Here is a 27093-nt window from a genome sequence, read left to right on the forward strand (position 1 = left end):
GCCAATCAGTTGTGTTGTGACACAAGGTATGGGTGGTTAACCGAAGATATCCCAATTTGGTGAAAGACCAAGTCCATATTATGGAAAGAACAGCTCAAATAAGCAAAAAGAAGCGACAGTCCATCATTACTCTAAGACATGAAGGTCAGTCAACACAGGAATATTTCAAGAACTTTCAAGAAGTTTCTTCAAGTGCAGTCGCAGAAACCATTAAGCGCTATGATGAAACTGGCTCTTATGGGGACCGCCACAGGAAAGGAAGACCCAGAGTTACCTCTGCTGCAGAGGATAAATTCATTAGACTTGCCAGCCTCAGAAATTGCAGCCCAAATAAAAGCTTCACAGAGTTCAAGTAACAGACAAATCACAACATCAACTGTTCAGAGTGTGAATCAGGCCTTCATGGTCTAATTGCTGCAAAGAAACCACTACTAAAGGACACCAATAAGAAGAATAGACTTGCTTGGGCCAAGAAACACGACCGGTGGAAATCTGTCCTTTGGTCTGATGACTCCAAATTTGAGATTTTGGGTTCCAACCACCATGTCTTTGTGAGACGCAGAGTAGGTGAATGGATGATCTCCGGATGTGTGATCCCCACCGTGAAGCATGGAGGAGATGGTATGATGGTGTGGGGGCTTTGCTGGCGACACTGTCAGTGATTTATTTAGAATTCAAGGCAAACTTAACCAGAATGGCTACCACAGCATGCTGCAGCGATACGCCATCCCATCTAGTTTGTGCTTAATGGGTCTATAATTTGTTTTTCAACAGGACAATGATCAAACACACCTCCAGGCTGTGAAGGGCTATTTGACCAAGAAAGAGAGTGATGGAGTGCTGCGTCAGATGACCTGGCCTCCACAATCACCCAACCTCAACCCAATTGAGATGTTTGGGATGAGTTGGACTGCAGAATGAAGGAAAAGCAGCCAACAAGTGCCCAGCATATGTGGGAACTCCTTCAAGACTGTTGGAAAACTCTTTTTTGGTTACTACATGATTCCTTATGTTTTATTTAAGAGTTTTGATGTCTTCACTATTATTCTACTTCTAATGTAAAAGAAATAGAAAAAATCCTTGAATCAGTAGCTATGTCAACTTCTGACTGTTACTATAAACAATTACAGGGCATATAAACAACGTACTGGGGGACATTATCCTATACAAATACAGTGTTAAATGTCCGAAATGATATGACAACCAAAATAGAGCTAGCCAGCTCACAAAAGCTAGCTCGCAGTAGAAACTACTACTATGACGTTATCGTCGTAGAGGGCATCTTCAGATATAAACACCTGAAAGATACTGTATAATATATTTACATACATGTCAACAAGGATGCACACTGGCCTTGGCTAACACAACTGGTGATCACACCATGATCACAAGGATGGCTTGAACTTTCTCTCAATTTACATTTCTCAAGTTGATCCTCTTCTCTGAGCTGGCGATCGCCCAGCATGCTCTGCTGCACTTCACTCGCGGGCAGAGCTACAGCTCTGATGTGATGAACTAACATTACTGATATGATTAACTGCAATTACTTCACAGCCTTTTGTACATTGCTTTCCTTTGATAGTTTTGATGCTTTTTTGTGTTTCTCGTTCTCCCAGATCAATTTCAGTTGAGGTATTTCAGTATTGAGGTATTCCAGTTGAAGTATTTTAGTATGCAGGTATTTCAGTATTGAGGTATTCCAGTTGAAGTATTTCAGTATGGAGGCATTTTAGTATGCAGTATGCATTTCAGTTGCAGTATTGAGGTATTTTAGGCAAGATGCTACAGCTCAGCCTTTACACCATAGTACCCTCCAAGCTCATCATTAAGCTCGGGGCCCAGGATCTGAACCCCGCCCTGTACAACTGGGTCCTGCACTTCCTTATGGGCCACCCCCAGGTGGTGAAGGTAGGAAACAAAACCTCCACTACACTGATCCTCAAGACAGGGGCTCCTTGTGTACTCCCTGTATACCCATGACTGTGTGACCACGCAGGCCTCTAGCTCAATCATCAAGTTTGCAGACGACACAACAGTGGTAGGCCAGATTACCAACAATGACGAGACAGCCTAGGTGAGGGCCCTGACAGAGTGGTGCCAGGAAAATAACCTCTCCTTCAATATCAACAAAATTAAGAAGCTGATGGTGGACTTCGGGAGACAGCAGAGGGAGCACGCCTCCATCCACATTGACGGGGCTGCAGTGGAGGAGGTGAAAAGCTTCAAATTTCTCGGCGTACACTTCACTGACAATCTGAAATGGTCCACCCATACAGACAGAGTGCTGAAGAAGGTGCAACAGTGCCTCTTCAACCTCAGGAGGCTGAAGAAATGCACCATTGAGAGCATCGTGTCGGGTTGTATCGCCGCCTAGTACGGCAACTGCACCGTCCGCAACCGCAGGGCTCTCCAGAGGGTGTTGCGGTCTGCCCAACGCATCACCAGAGCACCATGCCTGCCCTTCAGGACATCTACTGCACTTGGTGTCATAGAAAGGCCAAGAAGATTATCAAGGACCTCAGCCAGTCAAGCCACGACCTGTTCACCCCGGTTTCATCCAGAAGACTATGTCAATACAGGTGCATCAAAGCTGGGACCGAGAGACTGAAAAACAGCTTCTATCTCAAAGCCTTCAGACTGTTAAATAGCCATCACTAGCCAGCCTCCACCCAGTACTCTGTCACTAGCCGGCTACCATCCAGTTACTCATCCCTGCACCTTATGTACATAGACATGGAACACTGGTCACTTCAATAATGGAACACTGGTCACTTTATAATGTTTACATACTGTTTTACCCATTTCATATGTGTATATATATACTGTATTCTCGTCGAGGCTCATCCTATTCAACTATTGCTGTACATATACTATTCTATCGTACGTATTCTTCAGATACTTATTACAGTGCCTTGCGAAAGTATTCGGCCCCCTTGAACTTTGCGACCTTTTGCCACATTTCAGGCTTCAAACATAAAGATATAAAACTGTATTTTTTTGTGAAGAATCAACAACAAGTGGGACACAATCATGAAGTGGAACGACATTTATTGGATATATCAAACTTTTTTGACAAATCAAAAACTGAAAAATTGGGCGTGCAAAATTATTCAGCCCCTTTACTTTCAGTGCAGCAAACTCTCTCCAGAAGTTCAGTGAGGATCTCTGAATGATCCAATGTTGACCTAAATGACTAATGATGATAAATACAATCCACCTGTGTGTAATCAAGTCTCCGTATAAATGCACCTGCACTGTGATAGTCTCAGAGGTCCGTTAAAAGCGCAGAGAGCATCATGAAGAACAAGGAACACACCAGGCAGGTCCGAGATACTGTTGTGAAGAAGTTTAAAGCCGGATTTGGATACAAAAAGATTTCCCAAGCTTTAAACATCCCAAGGAGCACTGTGCAAGCGATAATATTGAAATGGAAGGAGTATCAGACTGCAAATCTACCAAGACCTGGCAGTCCCTCTAAACTTTCAGCTCATACAAGGAGAAGACTGATCAGAGATGCAGCCAAGAGGCCCATGATCACTCTGGATGAACTGCAGAGATCTACAGCTGAGGTGGGAGACTCTGTCCATAGGACAACAATCAGTCGTATATTGCACAAATCTGGTCTTTATGGAAGAGTGGCAAGAAGAAAGCTATTTCTTAAAAGATATCCATAAAAAGTGTTGTTTAAAGTTTTCCACAAGCCACCTGGGAGACACAACAAACATGTGGATGAAGGTGCTCTGGTCAGATGAAACCAAAATTGAACTTTTTGGCAACAATGCAAAACGTTATGTTTGGCGTAAAAGCATCACAGCTCATCACCCTGAACACACCATCCCCACTGTCAAACATGGTGGTGGCAGCATCATGGTTTGGGCCTGCTTTTCTTCAGCAGGGACAGGGAAGATGGTTAAAATTGATGGGAAGATGGATGGAGCCAAATACAGGACCATTCTGGAAGAAACCCTGATGGAGTCTGCAAAAGACCTGAGACTGGGACGGAGATTTGTCTTCCAACAAGACAATGATCCAAAACATAAAGCAAAATCTACAATGGAATGGTTCAAAAATAAACATATCCAGGTGTTAGAATCACCAAGTCAAAGTCCAGACCTGAATCCAATCGAGAATCTGTGGAAAGAACTGAAAACTGCTGTTCACAAATGCTCTCCATTCAACCTCACTGAGCTCGAGCTGTTTTGCAAGGAGGAATGGGAAAAAATGTCAGTCTCTCGATGTGCAAAACTGATAGAGACATACCCAAAGCGACTTACAGCTGTAATCGCAGCAAAAGGTGGCGCTACAAAGTATTAACTTAAGGTGGCTGAATAATTTTGCACACCCAATTTTTCAGTTTTTGATTTGTTAAAAAAGTTTGAAATATCCAATAAATGTCGTTCCATTTCATGATTGTGTCCCACTTGTTGTTGATTCTTCACAAAAAAATACATTTTTTTTCTTTATGTTTGAAGCCTGAAATGTGGCAAAAGGTCGCAAAGTTCAAGGGGGCCGAATACTTTCGCAAGGCACTGTATATGCTTATTATAGCAAGTACATTCTGCATGTGTAGGTGCTTATTGAGGTGTCCCAATATCTTTTCCATCTGTTCAGTTATCTGGTTTTAATATCCATTCTAGAATACACTTCTAACCAATCAGAGACTAGTTTTCAACAATGCTGTGGTATAAATATATTTATGCTCCAGACTCTGACATTGCTCGTCCTAATATTTCTTAATTCCGTTCTTTCACTTTTAGATTTGTGTGTATTGTTGTTTATTGTTAATTATTACTGCACTGTTGGAGCTAGGAACACAAGCATTTCGCTACAACCGCAAAAACATCTGCTAAATACAGTATGGGATGCGACCAATAACATTTTATTTGATTTGAATGGTCTGAAATAGGCCTTCCTCAATATTGAAATACCTTATTCATTGGAATGCCAGTTTCAGGCAATTTCAGTCATAATTTCACTTGAGGTATTGATGTTTTAATGTGTAACAGACAGAAGAGGTGGGTTCTTGTCACGCCCTGACCATAGAAAGCCTTTTTATTCTCTATTTTGGTTAGGTCGGGGTGTGGCTAGGGTGGGTGATCTAGTGTGTTAATATCTATGTTGGCCTGGTATGGTTCCCAATCAGAGGCAGCTGTTTATCATTGTCTCTGATTGGGGATCATATTTAGGCAGCCATTTCACCATTATGCTTTGTGGGATCTTCTTTTTGTGTAGTACCTGTGAGCACTGCATTTGCGTCACGTTTCATTGTTCTGTATTGTTTTAGTGAGTTTCATTTATTTAACATGTGGAACTCTACGCACGCTGCGCCTTGGTCCGTTGATTCTTACAACAACGTTCGTGACAGTTCTAGTGAGTTAGATATTAGAGTACATACCGTGTTTAGTGCTTTTCTTGTTTAAATAGCACTTGGGTATGTTTACGGCTGCATGTCAAGACAGAGCAGGCAGGCATAAATAAGAGGCCGCTATAAAATTCTCTCTCTCTCTCTCTCTCTCTCTCTCTCTCTCTCTCTCTCTCTCTCTCTCTCTCTCTCTCTCTCTCTCTCTCTCTCTCTAGCTCTCTATCTCTCTCTCTCTCTCTCTCTCTCTCTCTCTAGCTCTCTAGCTCTCTAGCTCTGTACCTCTCACCCTGTCTTTCTTTCTCCTGCCATCCCTCTCAGCCTTCTCTCCCTACTACATCCACTCCCTGGCCTCCAGATTAGTTGTGGTTATTTATGACATGACTGACAAGCAATAAAATGTCAGTGCCCATTTGGAAAGTATTCAGACCCCTTTTTTGTTACAGCCTTATTCTAAAACTGATTAAATATGTATTTTTTTCTCATCAATCCACACAAAATAGCCCATAATGACAGAGTAAAAACAGGTTTAAGATTTGTTTTGCAAAAAAAATACAATTAAAAAATGAAATACCTTATTTACATACGTTTTCAGACCATTTGCTATGAGACTGAATATTGAGCACAGGTGCATCCTGTTTCCTTTGATCATCCTTTAGATGGTTCTAAAACTTGATTGGAGTCCACCTGTGGTAAATACAATTGATTGGACATGATTTGAAAAGGCACACACCTGTCTATTTAAGGTCCCATGGTTGACAGTGCATGTCAGAGAGAAAACCAAGCCATGAGGTCGAAGGAATTCTCTGTAAAGCTCCGTGACAGGAGTGTGTTGAGACTCAGATCTGGGGAAAGGTACCAAAAAAAATGATGCCGCATTAAAGTTCCCCAAGAACCTCCATCATTCTTAAATGGAAGAAGTTTGAAACCACCAAGACTCTTCCTGGAGCTGACCGCCCGGCCAAACTGAGCAATCGGGGAAAAGGGCCTTTGTCAGGGAGGTGACCAAGAACACGATGGTCACTCTGACAGAGCTACATTATTCCTCTGTGGAGATGGGAGAACATCTCTGCAGCCTCCCACCAATCAGGCCTTTATGGTAGAGTGGCCAGATGGAAAACCACTTAGTAAAAGGCATATGACACCCCGCTTGGAGTTTGTCAAAAGGCACCTAAAGGACTCTCAGACCATGAGAAACAAGATTCTCTGGTCTGATGAATCCAAGATTGAACTCTTTGGCCAGAATCCCAAGCGTCACATCTGGAGGAAACCTGGCACCATCCCTACGGTGAAGCATGGTGGTGGCAACATCATGATGTGGGGATGTTTTTTAGCGACAGGGACTGGGAGACTAGTCAGGATCGAGGGAAAGATGAATGGAGCAAAGTACAGAGAGATCCTTGATGAAAACCTGCTCCAGATCCCTCAGAACCTCAGACTGGGGCGAAGGTTCAGCTTCCAACAGGATAATGACACCAAGCACACAGCAAAGACAATGCAGGAGTGGCTTCGGGACAAGTCTCTGAATGTCCTTGACTGGCCCAGCCAGAGCCCGTACTTGAACCCGATCGAACATCTCTGGAGAGACCTGAAAATAGCTGTTCAGCAACGCTCCCCATCCATCCTGACAGAGCTTGAGAGGATTTTCAAAGAAGAATTGGAGAAACGTCTCGTTCCCAAATACAGGTGTGCCAAGCTTGTAGCGTCATACCCAAGAAGACTTGAGGCTGTAATCACTGCCAAAGGTACTTCAACAAAGCACTGAGTAAAGTGTCTGAATACTTATGTAAATGTAATATTTAAGTTTTATTTCTAAAAACCTGCTTTTGCTTTGTCATTATGGGGTATAGATTGATGAGGGGGGAAAAGCATTTAATATATTTTAGGATAAGCCTGTAACGTAACAAAATGTGGGGAAAAATCAAGGTGTCTGAATATTTTCCGAATGCACTGTATCTGTTTATCTGGGATAGCTTTGCTGTCCTCCCAAGCCAAACCCATCTGAACTAAATGAGCTCCCCAATCGGTATGGCAGTTTGGTTGGTATTTTCTGACCGTCAGTTGTATCGACTAGCCTGGTGCTAGGACTCTGGCGGCTGGGTGGCAACTGATTTGGTCACAGATGTAGACCTACTATGACGTGTTATGGCAGGTCTTCAGTATAAGGTAAATGATTTGGTTAACTAGCATTAGCCAGCGTTAGCCATGACACCATTATTTCTTACCCTGTAGGGAGACAGATGGATCAATAGGCTATTTATTTTACAGCCTAGCCAATCCACCCAGCAGATATTGGGAGTGAATATTGGAAATGAAAAGAGTGTGTGTGCGTTTGCGCATGTGCGTGTGTGACTTTGTAAAATGGCCCTCTTAAGCTTTAGGCAGAGGGGGAAAATGGCAGAGAAAGAGAGGTGGGATGGACAGAGACAGATCAATATGCACAGTTCCAGTCAAAAGTTTGGACACACCTACTCATTCAAGGGATTTTCTTTATTTTTGCTATTTTCTACATTGTAGAATAATAGTGAAGACATCAAAACTATGAAATAACACACATGGAATCATGTAGTAACCAAAAAAGTGCTAAACGATTCTTCAAAGTAGCCACCCATTGCCTTGATGACAGCTTTGCAAACTCTTGGCATTCTCTCAACCAGCTTCACCTGGAATGCTTTTCCAACATTCTTGAAGGAGTTCCCACATATGCTGAGTACTTGTTGGCTACTTTTCCTTCACTCTGCAGTCCAACTCATCCCAAACCATCTCAGTTGGTTTGTGGTTGGTTGATTGTGGAGGCCAGGTCATCTGATGCAATACTCCATCACTCTCTTTCTTGGTCAAATAGCTCTTACACAGCCTGGAGGTGTGTTGGGTCATTGTCCTGTTGAAAAACAAATGATAGTCCCTCTAAGCGCAAACAAAATGGGATGGTGTATTGCTGCAGCATGCTGTGCTAGCCATTCTGGTTAAGTTTGCCTTGAATTATAAATAAATTACTGATAGTGTCACCAGCAAAGCCCCCACACCATAATACCTTCTCCACCATGCTTCACGGTAGGAAACACAAATGCAGAGATCATCCGTTCAGCTACTCTGCGTCTCCCAAAGACAAGTTGGAACCAAAGGTCTCAAATTTGGACTCATCAGACCAAAGGACAGTTTTCCACCGGTCTAATGTCCATTGCTCATGGTTCTTGGCCTAAGCAAGTCTCTTCTTCTTATTGGCGTCCTTTAGTAATGGTTTCTTTGCTGCAATTTGACCATGAAGGCCTGATTCACACAGTCTCCTGAGGCTGGTAACTCTAATGAACTTATCCTCTGCAGCAGAGGTAACTGGGTATTCCTTTCCTGTGGCGGTCCCCTTTTTTATTTTTATAAAAAAAACAGGAATGAGTAGGTGTCCAAACTTTTGACTGGTATTGTACAGTTGAAGTCGGTAGTTTACATTCACCTTAGCCAAATACATTTAAACTCAGTTTTTCACAATTCCTGACATTTAATTATAGTAAAAATTCCCTGTCTTAGGTCAGTTAGGATAACCACTTTATTTTAAGAATGTGAAATGTCAGAATGATAGAAGAGATAATTACATATTTCCTTTCATCACATTCCCAGTGAGTCAGAAGTTTACATACACTCAATTAGTATTTGGTAGCATTGCCTTTAAATTGTTTAACTTGGGTCAAATGTTTCGGGTAGCCTTCCACAAGCTTCCCACAATAAGTTGGGTGAATTTTGTCCCATTCCCCCTGACAGAGCTGGTGTAACTGAGTCAGGTTTGTGGGCCTCCTTGCTCGCACATGCTTTTTCAGTTCTGCCCACAAATTTTCTATGGGATTGAGGTCAGAGCTTTGTGATGTCCACTCCAATACCTTGACTTTGTTATCCTTAAGCCATTTTGCCACAACTTTGGAAGTATGCTTGGGGTCATTGTCCATTTGGAAGACCCATTTGCGACCAAGTTTTAACTTCTTGACTGATGTCTTGATGTTGCTTCAATATATCCACATAATTTTCCTTCCACATGTATCCATCTATTTTGTGAAGTGCACCAGTCCCTCCTGCAGCAAAGCACCCCCACAACATGATGCTGCCACCCCCGTGCTTCACGTTTGGGATAGTGTTCTTCGGCTTGCAAGACTCCCCCTTTTTCCTCCAAACATAACGATGGTCATTATGGCCAAACAGTTCTATTTTTGTTTCATTAGACCAGAAGACATTTCTCCTAAAAGTACAATCTTTGTCCCCATGTGCAGTTGCAAATCATAGTCTGTATTTTTTATGCCGGTTTTTGAGCAGTGGCTTCTTCCTTGCTGAGCGGCCTTTCTGGTTTCTGAGCGGCCGACTCGTTTTACTGTGGCTATTGCTACTTTTGTAGCTGTTTCCCCCAGCATCTTCACAAGGTCCTTTGCTGTTGTTCTGGGATTGATTTGCACTTTTCGCACCAAAGTACATTCATCTCTAGGAGACAGAACACGTCTTCTTCCTGAGCGGTATGACGGCTGCGTGGTCCCATGGTGTTTATACTTGCCTACTATTGTTTATACAGGTGAACTTGGTGCCTTCAGGTGTTTGGAAATTGCTACCAATGATGAACCAGACTTGTGGAGGTCTACCATTTTTTTGCTGCGGTTTTTCTGATTTCTTTTGATATTCCCATGATGTCAAGCAAAAATACATCCACAGGTACACCTCCAATTGACTCAAATGATGTAAATTAGCCAATCAGAAGCTTCTAAAGTCATTACATAATTTTCTGGAATTTTCCAAGCTGATTAAAGGCACAGTCAACCTAGTGTATGTAAACTTGTGATGCAGTGAATTATACGTGAAATCATCTATCTGTGAAAAATTGTTGGAAAAATTACTTGTGTCATGCACAAAGTAGATGTCCTAACCGACTTGCCAAAACTATAGTTTGTTAACAAGAAATTTGTGGAGTGATTGAAAAACGAGTTTTAATGACTCTAACCTAAGTGTATGTAAACTTCGGACTTCAACTGTATGTTGAATGAGAGCTGTGATTTGAAATATTATTCTGCTCACATAATTGGATTGCACGTCCAATCACATGCAAGCAAGCCAGCAAGCAAGCCCGGAAACACAAACACACACGCACACACTAATTGCACATTGACACTTCCATAGTGGCCTTTGAGTAATAGGAGCGGTGCTCAGGCGAATGGGATATTGAAGAGGTTTCCAGGGGACTCTGCAGTGGCAGTGCAGTGGTGGGCTTCTCCTCTCCGCTGACGAAAAGTTGGCTTTTGCAGCAACCTGCTTTTGTCGGCACTAGCAAATTACTGACCTTGGGCGTGGTGTGTGTGTGTCCTCCTTGGACACACACACACATGCACACATACAAACTGTATTCAGATTGAATGTTTCATCGCTGAGGAAATGTGCATGTCTGCCCAATTCCATCTGGCTCCATGTTCTGCCACTGCCGGCCACTGGTGCTTCCTCTCCTCACCATATTTGGTGGGGAGTGGAACTTCAAACCGGAAGGTTCAGATTCATACATCTGGTGAAACATATGGCTCCTTGTTCTATCTGTGGTTATACTGCATCTAAAGTTAATCTGACGACATCACAATGATGACAAAAGGTTTTGCTACTCATTATTTGCCTCCTTTAGAAATGACATCGTATTTCCAAGCCACTATAACGCACTTTCGACTAAATCTTCATCAACGCCAATTAACAATGCATTGAGTAAAACATTGACTCAGGAGTCAATAGATCTTACATAATAATATTGTGAGGAAACATGCATGAACACCTGGAGGTTTTTGTTGCTGTTGTTGTTTGCTTGTCCTCACTCTGATTTATGTTCCTTTCTTTTTGAATGGCTTCACTGTATTGTGGATGGATGATGACTGTGTACTTGGTGGACATGGAACTGCATCTCCCATAAATCACCTGTCCGATTCCCCCTTTAACTGTGTGTGTGTGTGTGTGAGACTTTGTAAAATTACCCTGTGCTGTGTGTTAGGCTTTAGGGAGAGGGGGGGAAATGGCAGCGAGAGAGAGGTTGGATGGACGGAGACCAATCAATATGTCTGTAGACTGAGAAATATGATTTGAAATATTCATTCTGCTCACATAATCTGATTGCACATGTACTTGCATGTATGCAAGCCAGCAAGCAAGCCTGTACACACAAACACACACGCACACACTAATTGCACATTGACACTTCCATAGTGGCCTTTGAGTAATAGCGGAGCGGTGCTCAGGCGAATGGGATATTGAAGAGGTTTCCAGGGGACTCTGCAGTGGCAGTGCAGTGGTGGGCTTCTCCTCTCCGCTGACGAAAAGTTGGCTTTTGCAGCAACCTGCTTTCGTCTGCATCAAAAAATGACTGACCTTGGGCGTGGTGTGTGTCCTCTTTGGACACAGACATACACACACATGCACACATTGGGGTACCAGTACAATATGGAATCATGTATTAACCAAAAACAAATCAAAATATATTTGAGATTCTTCAAATAGCCATCCTTTGCCTTGATGACAGCTTTGCACACACTTGGCATTCTCTCAACCAGCTTCACCTGGCAGCAATTCGACCATGAAGGCTTGATTCACACAGTCTCCTCTGAACAGTTGATGTTGAGATGTGTCTGTTACTTGAACTCTGTGAAGCATTTATTTGGGGCAAAGGGTGGCTACTTTGAATAATCTTAAATATAACATGTATTTTGATTTAACACGTTTTTGTTTACTGCATGATTCCATATGTGTTATTTCATAGTTTTGATGTCTTCACTATGATTCTACAATGTAGAAAAAAAATTAATGACGAAAAACCCTGTTATGAATAGGTGTGTCCAAACATTTCACTGGTACTGTACATGCATATATTGCACACACATTCTTTCTCTCTCACCCCAAACATATGCATGCGGGGCGGCAGGTAGCCTAGTGGTTAGAGCATTGGACTAGTTACCGAAAGGTTGCAAGATCATAAAAGGTCCAAATCTGTCGTTCTGCTACTGAACAGGCAGTTAACCCACTGTTCCTAGGCCATCATTGAAAATAAGAATTTGTTCTTAACTGACTTGCCTAGTTAAATAAAGGTAAAATAAAAAAAAAATGCATCCACTGCGCACACATTTTTTTAAATTAAGTGTGTTAAGTATGTCAAATGAAGAGGCTCCCTAATAGCTCCAGGTGAGTAACGACTGAGCATCTCCATCGACCCTCTCTTAGGTAAGTGGGTGTGTTGTGTTTGGTTAACACGTCTCCCTAGGCTGGTTTAATTTACAGTACGGGGCGGAGATGGGGCTCATTAAAGCGGCCAGTTCTCGCTCTCTCGCTATCTTCCCAGTCTATCTCTCCCATCTCTCTCTCTCACTCACGCCGACACTTCAGAGTACAAATTGCCTCACGTAAACATTGCCTCACGTATTTACGACCTCTTATCTAAACCCATTTCAGTACAGTTGGATTGGACGAAATAGAGACCCGCACACTGTCAATATAAATAGATCCAAAACTGAGGCTTGAATGCAAAATGTTTATTGATCATAGTGCCCAAAGAATATTGCATAATGAAAGAAAGTGCATAAATTAAAGATGAAAACAAAACACAACATTTCGGCCTCAGGCCATCACCAGTGTAAATTATATTTGTATTGAAATGACGATTCGCAAGCATACTACAAGCATGTTGGCCGGCAGGCAATGAGGTGTGTGGATAAGAAGACCAATAGACTTTCATATTACAGAAGAATTTTCAGTAAAATATTATTAATATTATTATTATTGTTATTATTATTATTTAATATTATTACAATATTACTATGTTTAAGATACATTGCCAGCACATTGTTATAGACATTTCTGTCATTGGCAGACACGACTGTTTATGTGAATAAGGTCTATGGTGTGGAAATTGTAGTCTTTTCCTCCAGTTGGGGCAGTGAGACGGTGACCTCCCTGGAGGGGGGGTGTATTTTATACATTTATACATGGTCGGAGGTAATCTACCTTTGGCCTAATGAGCAGGAACCCAGACTTCATCAATAAATTGGAAATACAGACATTGTCATCCTACAAGAAACATGGTATTGAGGAGACAGACCCACTGCTTTCCCTCTAGGTTACAGAGAGCTGGCAGTCCCATCCACCAAACTACCAGGTGTGAAGAGACTCAGGGAGTAGGCTCATTTGGTATAGAGCAGATCTAACTCACTCTATTAATTTAGTCAAAACAGGAACATTTTACATCTGTCTAGAAATGTATAAGGAAATTATCTCAACAGAGAAAAATGTCCTCATGTATGCTACCTATATCCATGCAATAGAATTCCTATACTTTAACAATGACAGCTTCTCCATCCTAGAGCGGGAGAGAAACAATTTCCAGGCCCAGGGACATGTCCTAGTCTGTGTTGTCCAGTTCTGGCATTTAGGTCAAGAACCTGACACTTTTAGCACATGAGGGAACCTAACAGCATCCCCTCCCAAATATGCCCCCCTAGACACAACTATGACAAAACAACCAACAGAAACGGGTCACAACTCCTGAAGCTCTCTGTCACTCGCTAGGTCTGTACTCAATGGTAGGCTTCGAGGGGACTCTTTAAGGTAGGTACACTTACAGGTCATCCCTTGGCAGTAGTACTGTAGATTACTTTATCACTGACCTCAACACAGAGTCTCTCAGAGTGTTCACAGTCAGCCCACTGAAACCCTTATCAGATCACAGCAACATCAGTCTACTTGAACAGAGCAATACTCAATCATGAGGCATCAAAGCCAAAGGAATTACATAATATTATAATATTAATCCCTTTTGGACAACTTCCTGGACAAAATATTTCACTGTAATAGTGAAGGTGTAAACTAGACAGTAGAAAACCTAAACAGTATATTTGACCTCTCATCTTCCATATCAAATTTTAAAAATTCAAGCAGACAACCTAAGAAAATGAACAACAATGACAAATGATTTGATGAAGAATGCAAAACCGAAGAAAGAAATTAAGAAACCTATCCAACCAAAAACATAGTGATCCAGAAAATCTGAACCTACTATTCACTATGGTGAATCCCTAAAACAATACAGAAATACACTACGGAAAAAGAAGGAACAGCACGTCAGAAGTCAGCTCAATATAATTGAAGAATCCATAGAATCTAACCACTTCTGAAAATTGGAACACTCTAAACAAACAACACGAAGAGTTACCTATCCAAAATGGAGATGTATGGATAAACCACTTTTCCAATAGCATAAACATATATACATGATCAAATACAAATCTTAGAATCAACTATTAAACACTATCAGAACCCACTGGATTCTCTAATTACATTGAATGAACTACAGGACAAAATACAAACCTTCTAACCCAAAAAGGCCTGTAGTGTTGATGGTATCCGAAATTAAATGATAAAATATACACATTCCAATTGGCTATACTTAAACTTTTTAACATCATCCTCAGCTCTGGCATCTTCTGCAATATTTGGACCACGGACTGAACACCCCAATCCACAAAAGTAGAGACATATTCACCCCAATAACTATCGTGGAATATGCGTCAACAGCAATCTTGGGAAAATCCTCTGCATTATCATTAACAGCAGACTTGTACATTTCCTCAATGAAAACAATGTACTGTGCAAATGCCAAATTTACCATACGACAGACCACGTATTCACCCTGTGCACCCTAATTGACAAAGGCAAAGTCTTCTCATGCTATGTTGATTTCAAAAAAGCTTTTGACTCAATTTGGCATGAGGGTTTGCTACACAAATTGATGGAAAGCAGTGTTGGGGGAAAAACATATGACATTATAAAATCCATGTACACAAACAACTAGTGTGTGGTTAAAATTGGAGAAAAACAAATTTCTTTCCTCAGGGCCGTGGAGTGAGACAGGGATGCAGCTTGAGCCCCACCCACTTCAACATGTGTGTGTGTGTGTGTGTGTGTATGTATATATATATATATATATATATATATATATATATATATATATATATATATATATATATATATATATATATATATAATCGAATTAGCGAGGACACTAAAACAGTCTGCAGTACCCGGCCTCACCCTACTAGACTCTGAAGTCAAATGTCTACTGTTGGCTGATGATCTGGTGCTTCTGTCCCCAACCAAGGAGGGCCTACAGCACAGATTATGTTAGACCTGGGCCCTGACAGTAGACCTCAGGAGACAAAAAAAATATGATGTTCCAAAAAAGGTCCAGTTGCCAGGACCACAAATACAAATTCCATCTAGACACTGTTGCCCTAGAGCACACAACAAACTATACATACAGTACCAGTCAACAGTTTGGACACACCTACTCATTCCAGGGGTTTTCTATATTTTTACTATTTTCTACATTGTAGAATAATAGTGAAGACATCATAATGATGAAATAACACATATGGAATCATGTAGTAACCAAAAAAGGGTTAAACAAATACAGTGCCTTGCGAAAGTATTCGGCCCCCTTGAACTTTGCGACCTTTTGCCACATTTCAGGCTTCAAACATAAAGATATAAAACTGTATTTTTTTGTGAAGAATCAACAACAAGTGGGACACAATCATGAAGTGGAACTTTTTTAACAAATCAAAAACTGAAAAATTGGGCGTGCAAAATTATTCAGCCCCTTTACTTTCAGTGCAGCAAACTCTCTCCAGAAGTTCAGTGAGGATCTCTGAATGATCCAATGTTGACCTAAATGACTAATGATGATAAATACAATCCACCTGTGTGTAATAAAGTCTCCGTATAAATGCACCTGCACTGTGATAGTCTCAGAGGTCCGTTAAAAGCGCAGAGAGCATCATGAAGAACAAGGAACACACCAGGCAGGTCCGAGATACTGTTGTGAAGAAGTTTAAAGCCGGATTTGGATACAAAACCATTTCCCAAGCTTTAAACATCCCAATGAGCACTGTGCAAGCGATAATATTGAAATGGAAGGAGTATCAGTCCACTGCAAATCTACCAAGACCTGGCCGTCCCTCTAAACTTTCAGCTCATACAAGGAGACGACTGATCAGAGATGCAGCCAAGAGGCCCATGATCACTCTGGATGAACTGCAGAGATCTACAGCTGAGGTGGGAGACTCTGTCCATAGGACAACAATCAGTCGTATATTGCACAAATCTGGCCTTTATGGAAGAGTGGCAAGAAGAAAGCCATTTCTTAAAGATATCCATAAAAAGTGTTGTTTAAAGTTTGCCACAAGCCACCTGGGAGACACACCAAACATGTGGAAGAAGGTGCTCTGGTCAGATGAAACCAAAATTGAACTTTTTGGCAACAATGCAAAACGTTATGTTTGGCGTAAAAGCAACACAGCTGAACACACCATCCCCACTGTCAAACATGGTGGTGGCAGCATCATGGTTTGGGCCTGCTTTTCTTCAGTAGGGACAGGGAAGATGGTTAAAATTGATGGGAAGATGGATGGAGCCAAATACAGGACCATTCTGGAAGAAAACCTGATGGAGTGTGCAAAAGACCTGAGACTGGGACGGAGATTTGTCTTCCAACAAGACAATGATCCAAAACATAAAGCAAAATCTACAATGGAATGGTTCAAAAATAAACATATCCAGGTGTTAGAATGGCCAAGTCAAAGTCCAGACCTGAATCCAATCGAGAATATGTGGAAAGAACTGAAAACTGCTGTTCACAAATGCTCTCCATCCAACCTCACTGAGCTCGAGCTGTTTTGCAAGGAGGAATGGGAAAAAATGTCAGTCTCTCGATGTGCAAAACTGATAGAGACATACCCCAAGCGACTTACAGCTGTAATCGCAGTAAAAGGTGGCGCAACAAAGTATTAACTTAAGGGGGCTGAATAATTTTGCACGCCCAATTTTTCAGTTTTTGATTTGTTAAAAAAGTTTGAAATATCCAATAAATGTCGTTCCACTTCATGATTGTGTCCCACTTATTGTTGATTCTTCACAAAAAAATACAGTTTTATATCTTTATGTTTGAAGCCTGAAATGTGGCAAAAGGTCGCAAAGTTCAAGGGGGCCGAATACTTTCGCAAGGCACTGTACAAATATATTTTGTATTAGATATTCTTCCAAGTAGCCACCCTTTGCCTTGATGACAGTTTTGCACACTCTTGGCATTATCTCAACTAGCTTTATGACGAAGCTAGTTGAGATAATTAATTAACAGGTGTGCCGTGTTAAAGGTTACTTTGTGGAATTTCTTTCCTTTTTAATGAGTTTGAGCAAATCAGTTTTGTTGTGACAAAGTAAGGGTGGTATACAGACTATAGCCCTATTTGGTAAGATACCAAGTTCATATTATGGCAAGAACAGCTCAAATAAGCAAAGAGAAATGACAGTCCATCATTACTTTAAGGCATGAAGGTCAGTCAATATGGAACATTTCAAGTATAAATTCATTAGAGTTAACTGCACCTCAGATTGCAACTTTGCGGACGACACTACAGTGGTAGGCTTGATTACCAACAACAACGAGACGGCCTACAGGGAGGAGGTGAGGGCCCTCGGAGTGTGGTGTCAGGAAAATAACCTCACACTCAACGTCAACAAAACAAAGGATATGATTGTGGACTTCAGGAAACAGCAGAGGGAGCACCCCCCTATCCACATCGACGGGATAGTAGTGGAGAGGGTAGTAAGTTTTAAGTTCCTCGGCGTACACATCACGGACTAACTTAATTTGTCCACCCACCCAGACAGCTTTGTGAAGAAGGCGCATTAGCGCCTCTTCTACCTCAGGAGGCTGAAGAAATTCGGCTTTTCACCAAAAGCACTCACAAACCTTTACAGATGCACAATCGAGAGCATCCTGTCGGACTGTATCACCCACCGCCTGGTACGGCAACTGCTCCGCCCACAACCGTAAGGCTCTCCACAGGGTAGTGAGGTCTGCACAACGCATCACCGGGGGCAAACTACCTGCCCTCCAGGAAACCTACACCACGCGATGTCACAGGAAGGCCATAAAACAGCTTCTATCTCAAGGCCATCAGACTGTTAAACAGCCACCACTAACATTGAGTGGCTGCTGCCAGCATACTGACTCAACTCCAGCCACTTTAATAATGGAAATTGATGTAAAAAATGTATCACTAGCCACTTTAAACAATGCCACTTAATATAATGTTTACATACCCTACATTACTCATCTCATATGTATATACTGTACTCGATACCATCTACTGCATCTTGCCATCTTTATGTAATACATGTGTCACTAGCCACTTTAAACTATGCCACTTTTATGTTTACATACTCTACATTACTCATCTCCTATGTATATACTGTACTCGATACCATCTACTGCATCTTGCCTATGCCGTTCCATCATTCATTCATATATCTTTATGTACATGTTCTTTATCCCTTTACACTTGTGTGTATAAGGTAGTAGTTGTGGAATTGTTAGGTTAGATTACTCGTTGGTTATTACTACATTATCGGAACTAGAAGCACATTTCGCTACACTCGCATTAACATCTGCTAACCATGTGTATGTGACAAATAAAATGTGATTTTATTTGAAATACTGTATATGCTTCACAGAGTTCAAGTAACAGACACATCTCAACATCAGTTGTTCAGAGGAGACTGTGTGAATCAGGCCTTCATGGTCAAATTGCGGCAAAGAAACCACTACTAAAGGACACCAATAAGAAGAGAATTGCTTGGGCCAAGAAACACGAGCAGTGGACATTAGACCGTTGGCAATGTGTCCTTTGGTCTGATGAGTCCAAATTACATTAGACCGGTGGAAATTTGTCCTTTGGTCTGATGAGTCCAAATTTGGATCTGGCTAAAAATACTTGAATCAATTATAGAACCCATTGCTTTTAATGGTTGTGAGGTCTGGGGTCCACTCCACAAACAAGAATTCACAAAATGGGACAAACACCAAATTGAGACTCTGCATACAGAATTCTGCTAAAATATCCCCTGTCTACAACGTAAAACACCAAATAATGCATGCAGAACAGAATTAGGCCGATACCCGCTCATTATCAAAATCCAGAAATTCTACAACCACCTAAAAGGAAGTGATTCCCAACCTTTCCATCCCAAAGCCATCACCTACAGAGAAATGAACCTGGAGAAGAGTCCCCTAATCAAGCTGGTCCACAAACACAAAACAGACCCCACAGGACAGGACAGCAACACAATTAGACCCAACCAAATCATGACAAAACAAAATATAATTATAATGCACATTGGAACAAATTAACAAAAAACTAGCAAACTAGAATTATATTTGGCCCTAAATAGAGACTACACAGTGGCAGAATAAAGGACCACTCTGACTGACCAAAAATTAACGAAAGCTTTGACTATGTACAGACTCAATGAGCATAGCCTTGTTATTGAGAGAGGCCGCCATAGGCAGACCTGGTTCTCAAGGGAAGACAGGCTATGTGCACACTGCCTACAAAATGAGGTGGAAACTGAGCTGCATTTCCTAACCTCCTGCCAAATGTATGACCATATGAGAGACACATATTTTCCTCAGATTACCAGATCCACAAAGAATTTGAAAACGAGTCAAGTTTTGATAAACTCCCATGCGAGAGAGAGAGAGAGGGAGAAGGACGTCAGCAGGATGGCACCAGGATGGCAGGTTCGCACACTGTTGGTGGGGAGCAACACACACACTGGCTGAAAATAACACTTGTCTCACACGTGGAGGGTGTGAAACCACACATCCCACCCAAAGGGAGAGGTAGATAATAACACACTCCAAATGGTACTATGCCCCCTATATAGTGCACTACGTCAGACCAGAGCTCTAACGACCCTGTTCAAAAGTAGTGAACTATATAGGGGATATCGCTCCACGTCATTCCTGCAGTCTTCCATCCATCACTATTGACTGCAGATCACTATTGGGATCCTCTAAGGAATCTTAGTAGCCTGCATCTCCATACTCAGGTCTTCTCTGCTTCAGTCACTCCTGCATTAGCTGGGTCTCCAGGACCCACATTAAGAGAGACATTTGCTAGTTAATAGTTACCAGTATGGCTTAACGGTATGCTCTTCAACCATGCAACTTTTGTTATCACAGCTAAAGCAGAACCACCTTGGGTTAGTTTTAATTCTGTCTGTTTCTCTGTCTTTTGTAGCTCTATGTGGGTTAGTTTAAGTGCTGTCTGTCTGTGTTGTAGGGCTGGGGTAGTTGTAGCTCTATGTGGGGTAGTTGTAGTGCTGTCTGGGTGAAGAGGTTGTTCGAGTGGGGCTCAGGTTAGCACGGCCCAGATGAAGCCGTGACCCTGTAGATCCTCCTCTTGCTTCACCCATAAATCACCACAACACCTCCCAGACCTGACACTTGTCAGGGGCTGGGTGCTCTCTCTCTCTCCTCCCTCACTCTTTCTCTCTTTCCCTCCTTGTCTGTCTGTCTGTATGTCTGTCTCTCTCTCAACTTAATTCGCTCAATCCATGGTACTCTCTCTCTCTCCTGTCTGTGTCGGTAAAGGCATGTTGTGTGTAAAGGATAGAAGTGGAGCGTGCCTCATCTAAAATCCCCATTGATTAGGAGCAGTAATTAAAGAGTCCCGGGCCATGCCTGGCCTGGCAACTCACTAAACCCATCTGTTCTCTCTCTCTCTCTCTCTCTCTCTCTCTTTCTTTCTTTCTTTCTTTCTTTCTTTCTTTCTTTCTTTCTTTCTTTCTTTCTTTCTTTCTTTCTTTCTTTCTTTCTTTCTTTCTTTCTTTCTTTCTTTCTTTCTTTCTTTCTTTCTTTCTTTCTTTCTTTCTTTCTTTCTTTCTTTCTTTCTTTCTTTCTTTCTTTCTTTCTTTCTTTCTTTCTTTCTTTCTTTCTTTCTTTCTTTCTTTCTTTCTTTCTTTCTTTCTACCCATATATTTTTTGGTCCCTAGGCCTCAAGTAACCTTTCTATTTCTCCCTCCTTCCTTCCTTCTTTCCTTCCCTCTCTCTCATTCTCTTCTGTCTTTGTGTAGGAGCTCTGTGAGGACCCTCACCTGTTTGTGGATGGGATCAGTGCGCACGACCTGCACCAGGGCCAGCTGGGAAACTGCTGGTTTGTGGCGGCGTGCTCCAGCCTGGCCTCCAGAGAGTCCCTGTGGTCCAAAGTAAGTGTGGGCGTGGAGGGCTGTGTGTGTATGTGCGTGTGTGCCATGACTGTACCCACGTATGAGTGTACCCATTAGGCCAGATTACCTGGTGAAGAAGGGGTAAACAGGGGAAAGCACATCTTACCAGAGGCATTATTAGGCCACATCAACACCTCTCTAGAACACTCTCAGCAGAGTTGGAGTACTCTACCAAGCTTATAACGCCGTCTCTGACTGGGGTTTAGGTAGAGTATCATAGTAGACTTTGCTGGTCTACTCGGTTGTGTTAAAATAATGAATGTGCGGGTATCTAGCATTCTTTCATGACATATTTTTTTTAATATCCTACACCTTCTGGATGTGTGTACCATAATACAGTTCTAAAGCCCTATTGGCACAGGACTAGTACTATACATCGGTTATGTAATTACTACCCCAGCATGTCCGTTTTTCCAGTGGAAGATTCGGACAAAATTTGCTTTACCAAACTGCCCTGTTATTATTTTTTTTGTCATTCAAAATACACTGCTCAAAAAAATAAAGGGAACACTAACATAACACATCCTAGATCTGAATGAATGAAATATTCTTATTAAATACTTTTTTCTTTACATAGTTGAATGTGCTGACAACAAAATCACACAAAAATTATCAATGGAAATCAAATTTATCAACCCATGGAGGTCTGGATTTGGAGTCACACTCAAAATTAAAGTGGAAAACCACACTACAGGCTGATCCAACATTGATGTAATGTCCTTAAAACAAGTCAAAATGAGGCTCAGTAGTGTGTGTGGCCTCCACGTGCCTGTATGACCTCCCTACAACGCCTGGGCATGCTCCTGATGAGGTGGCGGATGGTCTCCTGAGGGATCTCCTCCCAGACCTGGACTAAAGCATCCGCCAACTCCTGGACAGTCTGTCGTGTAACGTGGCGTTGGTGGATGGAGCGAGACATGATGGCCCAGATGTGCTCAATTGGATTCAGGTCTGGGGAACGGGCGGGCCAGTCCATAGCATCAATGCCTTCCTCTTGCAGGAACTGCTGACACACTCCAGCCACATGAGGTCTAGCATTATCTTGCATTAGGAGGAACACAGGGCCAACCGCACCAGCATATGGTCTCACAAGGGGTCGGAGAATCTCATCTCGGTACCTAATGGCAGTCAGGCTACCTCTGGCGACCACATGGAGGGCTGTGTGGCCCCCCAAAGAAATGCCACCCCACACCATAACTGACCCACCACCAAACCGGTCATGCTGGAGGATGTTGCAGGCAGCAGAACGTTCTCCACAGCGTCTCCAGACTGTCACGTCTGTCACGTGCTCAGTGTGAACCTGCTTTCATCTGTGAAGAGCACAGGGCGCCAGTGGCGAATTTGCCAATCTTGGTGTTCTCTGGCAAATGAAAAATGTCCTGCACGGTGTTGGGCTGTAAGCACAACCCCCACCTGTGGACGTCGGGCCCTCATACCACCCTCACGGAGTCTGTTTCTGACCGTTTGAGCAGACACATGCACATTTGTGGCCTGCTGGAGGTCATTTTGCAGGGCTCTGGCAGTGCTCCTCCTGCTCCTTCTTGCACAACGGCAAAGGTAGCGGTCCTGCTGCTGGGTTGTTGCCCTCTTAAGGCCTCCTCCACGTCTCCTGATGTACTGGCCTGTCTCCTGGTAGCGCCTCCATGCTCTGGACACTACGCTGTCAGACACAGCAAACCTTCTTGCCACAGCTCGCATTGATGTGCCATCCTGGATGAGCTGCACTACCTGAGCCACTTGTGTGGGTTGTAGACTCCGTCTCATGCTACCCCTAGAGTGAAAGCACCGCCAGCATTCAAAAGTGACCAAAACATCAGCCAGGAAGCATAGGAACTGAGAAGTGGTCTGTAGTCACCACCTGCAGACCACTCCTTTATTGGGGGTGTCTTGCTAATTGCCTATAATTTCCACCCGTTGTCTATTCCATTTGCACAACAGCATGTGAAATTTATTGTCAATCAGTGTTGCTTCCTAAGTGGACAGTTTGATTTCACAGAAGTGTGATTGACTTGGAGTTACATTGTGTTGTTTAAGTGTTCCCTTTATTTTTTTGAGCAGTGTATATGTAAGGCGTGAAGATATTTCAACTTAGTAATAGGCCATATGGTCTATAGTTCAGAGAATGTCAAAATAATAATGCTTATCAATAACAACCATGAACTGTAGCCTTTGAAGACATTTAATCAACTGACATATTAGGCAATAAAAAATTACTGACATGAAAGATTCGACTGGGACAAAAATTATGGATGTAGTGATTTGTGCTCGTGGACATAATTACATTACCTGAGCTTCCCTTGTAAAACGTATCCTGTCCAAATAGGGCTTACGCTTTGTTATAAGACATTATGAAGGCTTTTACGTGTTAATAACAACTTAAGCCCTTAGCCCTATTCGGATGGAATTTTTACTGTGGGAGTTAAGGTAATTTAATTATGTGCACGAGCACCAATCACTTCATCCGTACTTTTAGTCCCGTCTGAATCTGCAATTCCGCCACATTTAAGGTCCCCAAGAACATAGTGCCCTCCATCATTCTTAAATGGAAGAAGTTTGGAACCACCAAGACTCTTTCTAGAACTGACTGCCCGGCCAAACTGAGCAATCGGGAAAAAGGGCTTTGTCAGGGAGGTGACCAAGAATCAAATAAAATAAAATCAAATGTATTTATATTGCCCTTCGTACCTCAGCTGTATAGAAACCCAGCCTAAAACCCCAAACAGCAAGCAATGCAGGTGTAGAAGCACGGTGGCTAGGAAAAACTCCCTAGAAAGGCCAAAACCTAGGAAGAAACCTAGAGAGGAACCAGGCTATGTGGGGTGGCCAGTCCTCTTCTGGCTGTGCCGGGTGGAGATTATAACAGAACATGGCCAAGATGTTCAAATGTTCATAAATGACCAGCATGGTCCAATAATAATAAGGCAGAACAGTTGAAACTGGAGCAGCAGTACGGCCAGGTGGACTGGGGACAGCAAGGAGTCATCATGTCAGGTAGTCCTGAGGCATGGTCCTAGGGCTCAGGTCCTCCGAGAGAGAGAAAGAAAGAGAGAATTAGAGAAAGCACACTTAAATTCACACAGGACAACGAATAGGACAGGAGAAGTACTCCAGATATAACAAACTGACCCTAGCCCCCAGACACATAAACTACTGCAGCATAAATACTGGAGGCTGAGACAAGAGGGGTCAGGAGACACTGTGGCCCCATCCGAGAACACCCCCGGACAGGGCCAAACAGGAAAGAAATAAACACTCTGACACTCTGAACACGATGGTCACTCTGACAGAGCTCCATAGTTCCTCTGTGGAGATGGGAGAACCTACCAGAAGGACAACCATCTCTGCAGCCCCCCACCAATCAGGCCTTTATGGTAGCGTGGCCTCAGTTAAAGGCACATGACAGCCCGCTTGGAGTTTGCCAAAAGGCACCTAAAGGACTCTCAGACCATGAGAAACAATATTCTCTGGTCTGATGAATCCAAGATTGAACTCTTTGGCCTGAATGCCAAGCGTCACATCTGGAGGAAACCTGGCACCATCCCTACAGTGAAGCATGGTGGTGGCAGCATCATGCTGTGGGGATGATTTTTAGTGACAGGGACTGAGAAACTAGTCAGGATCGAGGGAAAGATGAACGGAGCAAAGTACAGAGAGATCCTTGATGAAAACCTGCTCCAGATCTCTCAGAACCTCAGACTAGGCGAAGGTTCAGCTTCCAACAGGACAACGATCCCAAGCACACAGCCAAGACAATGCAGGAGTGGCTTCGGGACAAGTCTCTGAATGTCCTTGACTGGCCCAGCCAGAGCCCGGACTTGAACCCGGTCAAACATCTCTGGAGAGACCTGAAAAAAGCTGTTCAGCGACTCTCCCCATCCATCCTGACAGAGCTTGAGAGGATTTGCAGACAAGATTTGGAGAAACTTCCCAAATACAGGTGTGCCAAGCTTGTAGCGTCATACCCAAGAAGACTTGAGGCTGCAATCACTGCCAAAGGTACTTCAACAAAGTACTGAGTAAAGTGTCTGAATACTTATGGAAATGTGATATTTCAGTGTTTTATTTCTAAAAAACAGCTTTTGCTTTGTCATTAGGGGATATAGATTGAAGAGGGGGAAAAACCACTTGATATATTTTAGGATAAGCCTGTAACGTAACAAAATGTGGGAAAAATCAAGGTGTCTGAATATTTTCCGAATGCACTGTATCTGTTGTCCTCCCAAGCCAAATCCATCTGGACTAAATGAGCTCCCCGATCGGTATGGCAGTTTGATTGGTCTTTTCTGACCGTCAGTTGTATCGGCAAACCTGGTGCTAGGACTCTGGCGGCTGGTCGACGACTGATTTGGTCACAGAGGTAGGCCTACTATGACATGTTGTGGCAGCTCTTCAGTATAAGGTAAATTATTTGGTTATTAACTTGCATTAGCCAGCGTTAGCCATGACACCATTATTTCTTACCCTGTAGGGAGACAGATGGATCAATAGGCTATTTATTTTACAGGCTAGCCAATCCACCCAGCAGATATTGGGAGTGAATATTGGAAATGAAAAGAGTGTGTGTGTGTGTTTGCGCATGTGCGTTTGTGACTTTGTGAAATGGCCCTCTTAAGCTTTAAGGGGGAAAATGGCAGAGAGAGATGGGCTAGACAGAGACAGATCAGTATGCACAGTTCCAGTCAAAAGTTTGGACACACCTACTCATTCAAGGGTTTTTCTTTATTTTTACTATTTTCCACATTGTAGAATAATAGTGAAGACATCAAAACTATGAAATAACACACATGGAATCATGTAGTAACCAAAAAAGTTAAACGATTCTTCACAGTTGCCTTGATGACAGCTTTGCAAACTCTTGGCATTCTCTCAACCAGCTTCATCTGGAATGCTTTTCCAACAGTCTTGAAGGAGTTCCCACATATGCTGAGCACTTGTTGGCTACTTTTCCTTCACTCTGCAGTCCAACTCATCCCAAACCATCTCAATTGGTTTGAGGTCAGGTGCTTGTGGAGGCCAGGTCATCTGATGCAATACTCCATCACTCTCTTTCTTGGTCAAATAGCCCTTACACAGCATGGAGGTGTGTTGAGTCATTGTCCTGTTGAAAAACAAATGATAGACCCAGTAAGCGCAAACCAAATGACATATTGACTGACCTTCATGTCTTAAAGTAATGGTGGACTGTCATTTCTCTTTGCCTATTTGAGATGTTCTTGCCATAATATGGACTTGGTCTTTTACCAAATAGGGCAATCTGCTGTTTACCACCACTACCTTTGCATTGGCTCAAACACATTAAGAAGGAAAGAAATTCCACAAATACATTTTTAACAAGGCACATTTGTTAATTGAAATTAATTCCAGGTGTCTACCATGAATGTGGAGAGAATGCCAAGAGTGTGCAAAGCTGTCATCAAGGCAAAGGGTGGCTACTTTGAAGAATCTCAAATATTAAATAATTTTGATTAACACTTTTTGGGGTTCTACATGATTCCATATGTGTCATTTCATAGTTTTGATGTCTTTGTTATTATTCTACAATGTAGAAAATAGTAAAAATAAAGAAAATCCTTGGAATGAGTAGGTGTGTCCAAACGTTTGGCTGGTATTGTACAGTT

The 27093-nt window shown here is 42.4% G+C and overlaps 1 protein-coding gene across 1 annotated transcript in view; it reads left to right on the forward strand.

The window, feature by feature from the left end:
* Nucleotides 1–27093, forward strand: part of LOC110534864 (calpain-5-like) — an 82721-nt gene that overhangs the window by 26401 nt on the left and 29227 nt on the right. The window contains exon 4 of the mRNA XM_036989870.1: nt 21323–21454. Coding sequence (XP_036845765.1) covers nt 21323–21454 — 132 coding nt within the window. The remainder of the gene's footprint in view (nt 1–21322; nt 21455–27093) is intronic.

The sequence above is a fragment of the Oncorhynchus mykiss genome, chromosome 10 (assembly GCF_013265735.2).
Source record: "Oncorhynchus mykiss isolate Arlee chromosome 10, USDA_OmykA_1.1, whole genome shotgun sequence".
NCBI lineage: Eukaryota > Metazoa > Chordata > Actinopteri > Salmoniformes > Salmonidae > Oncorhynchus > Oncorhynchus mykiss.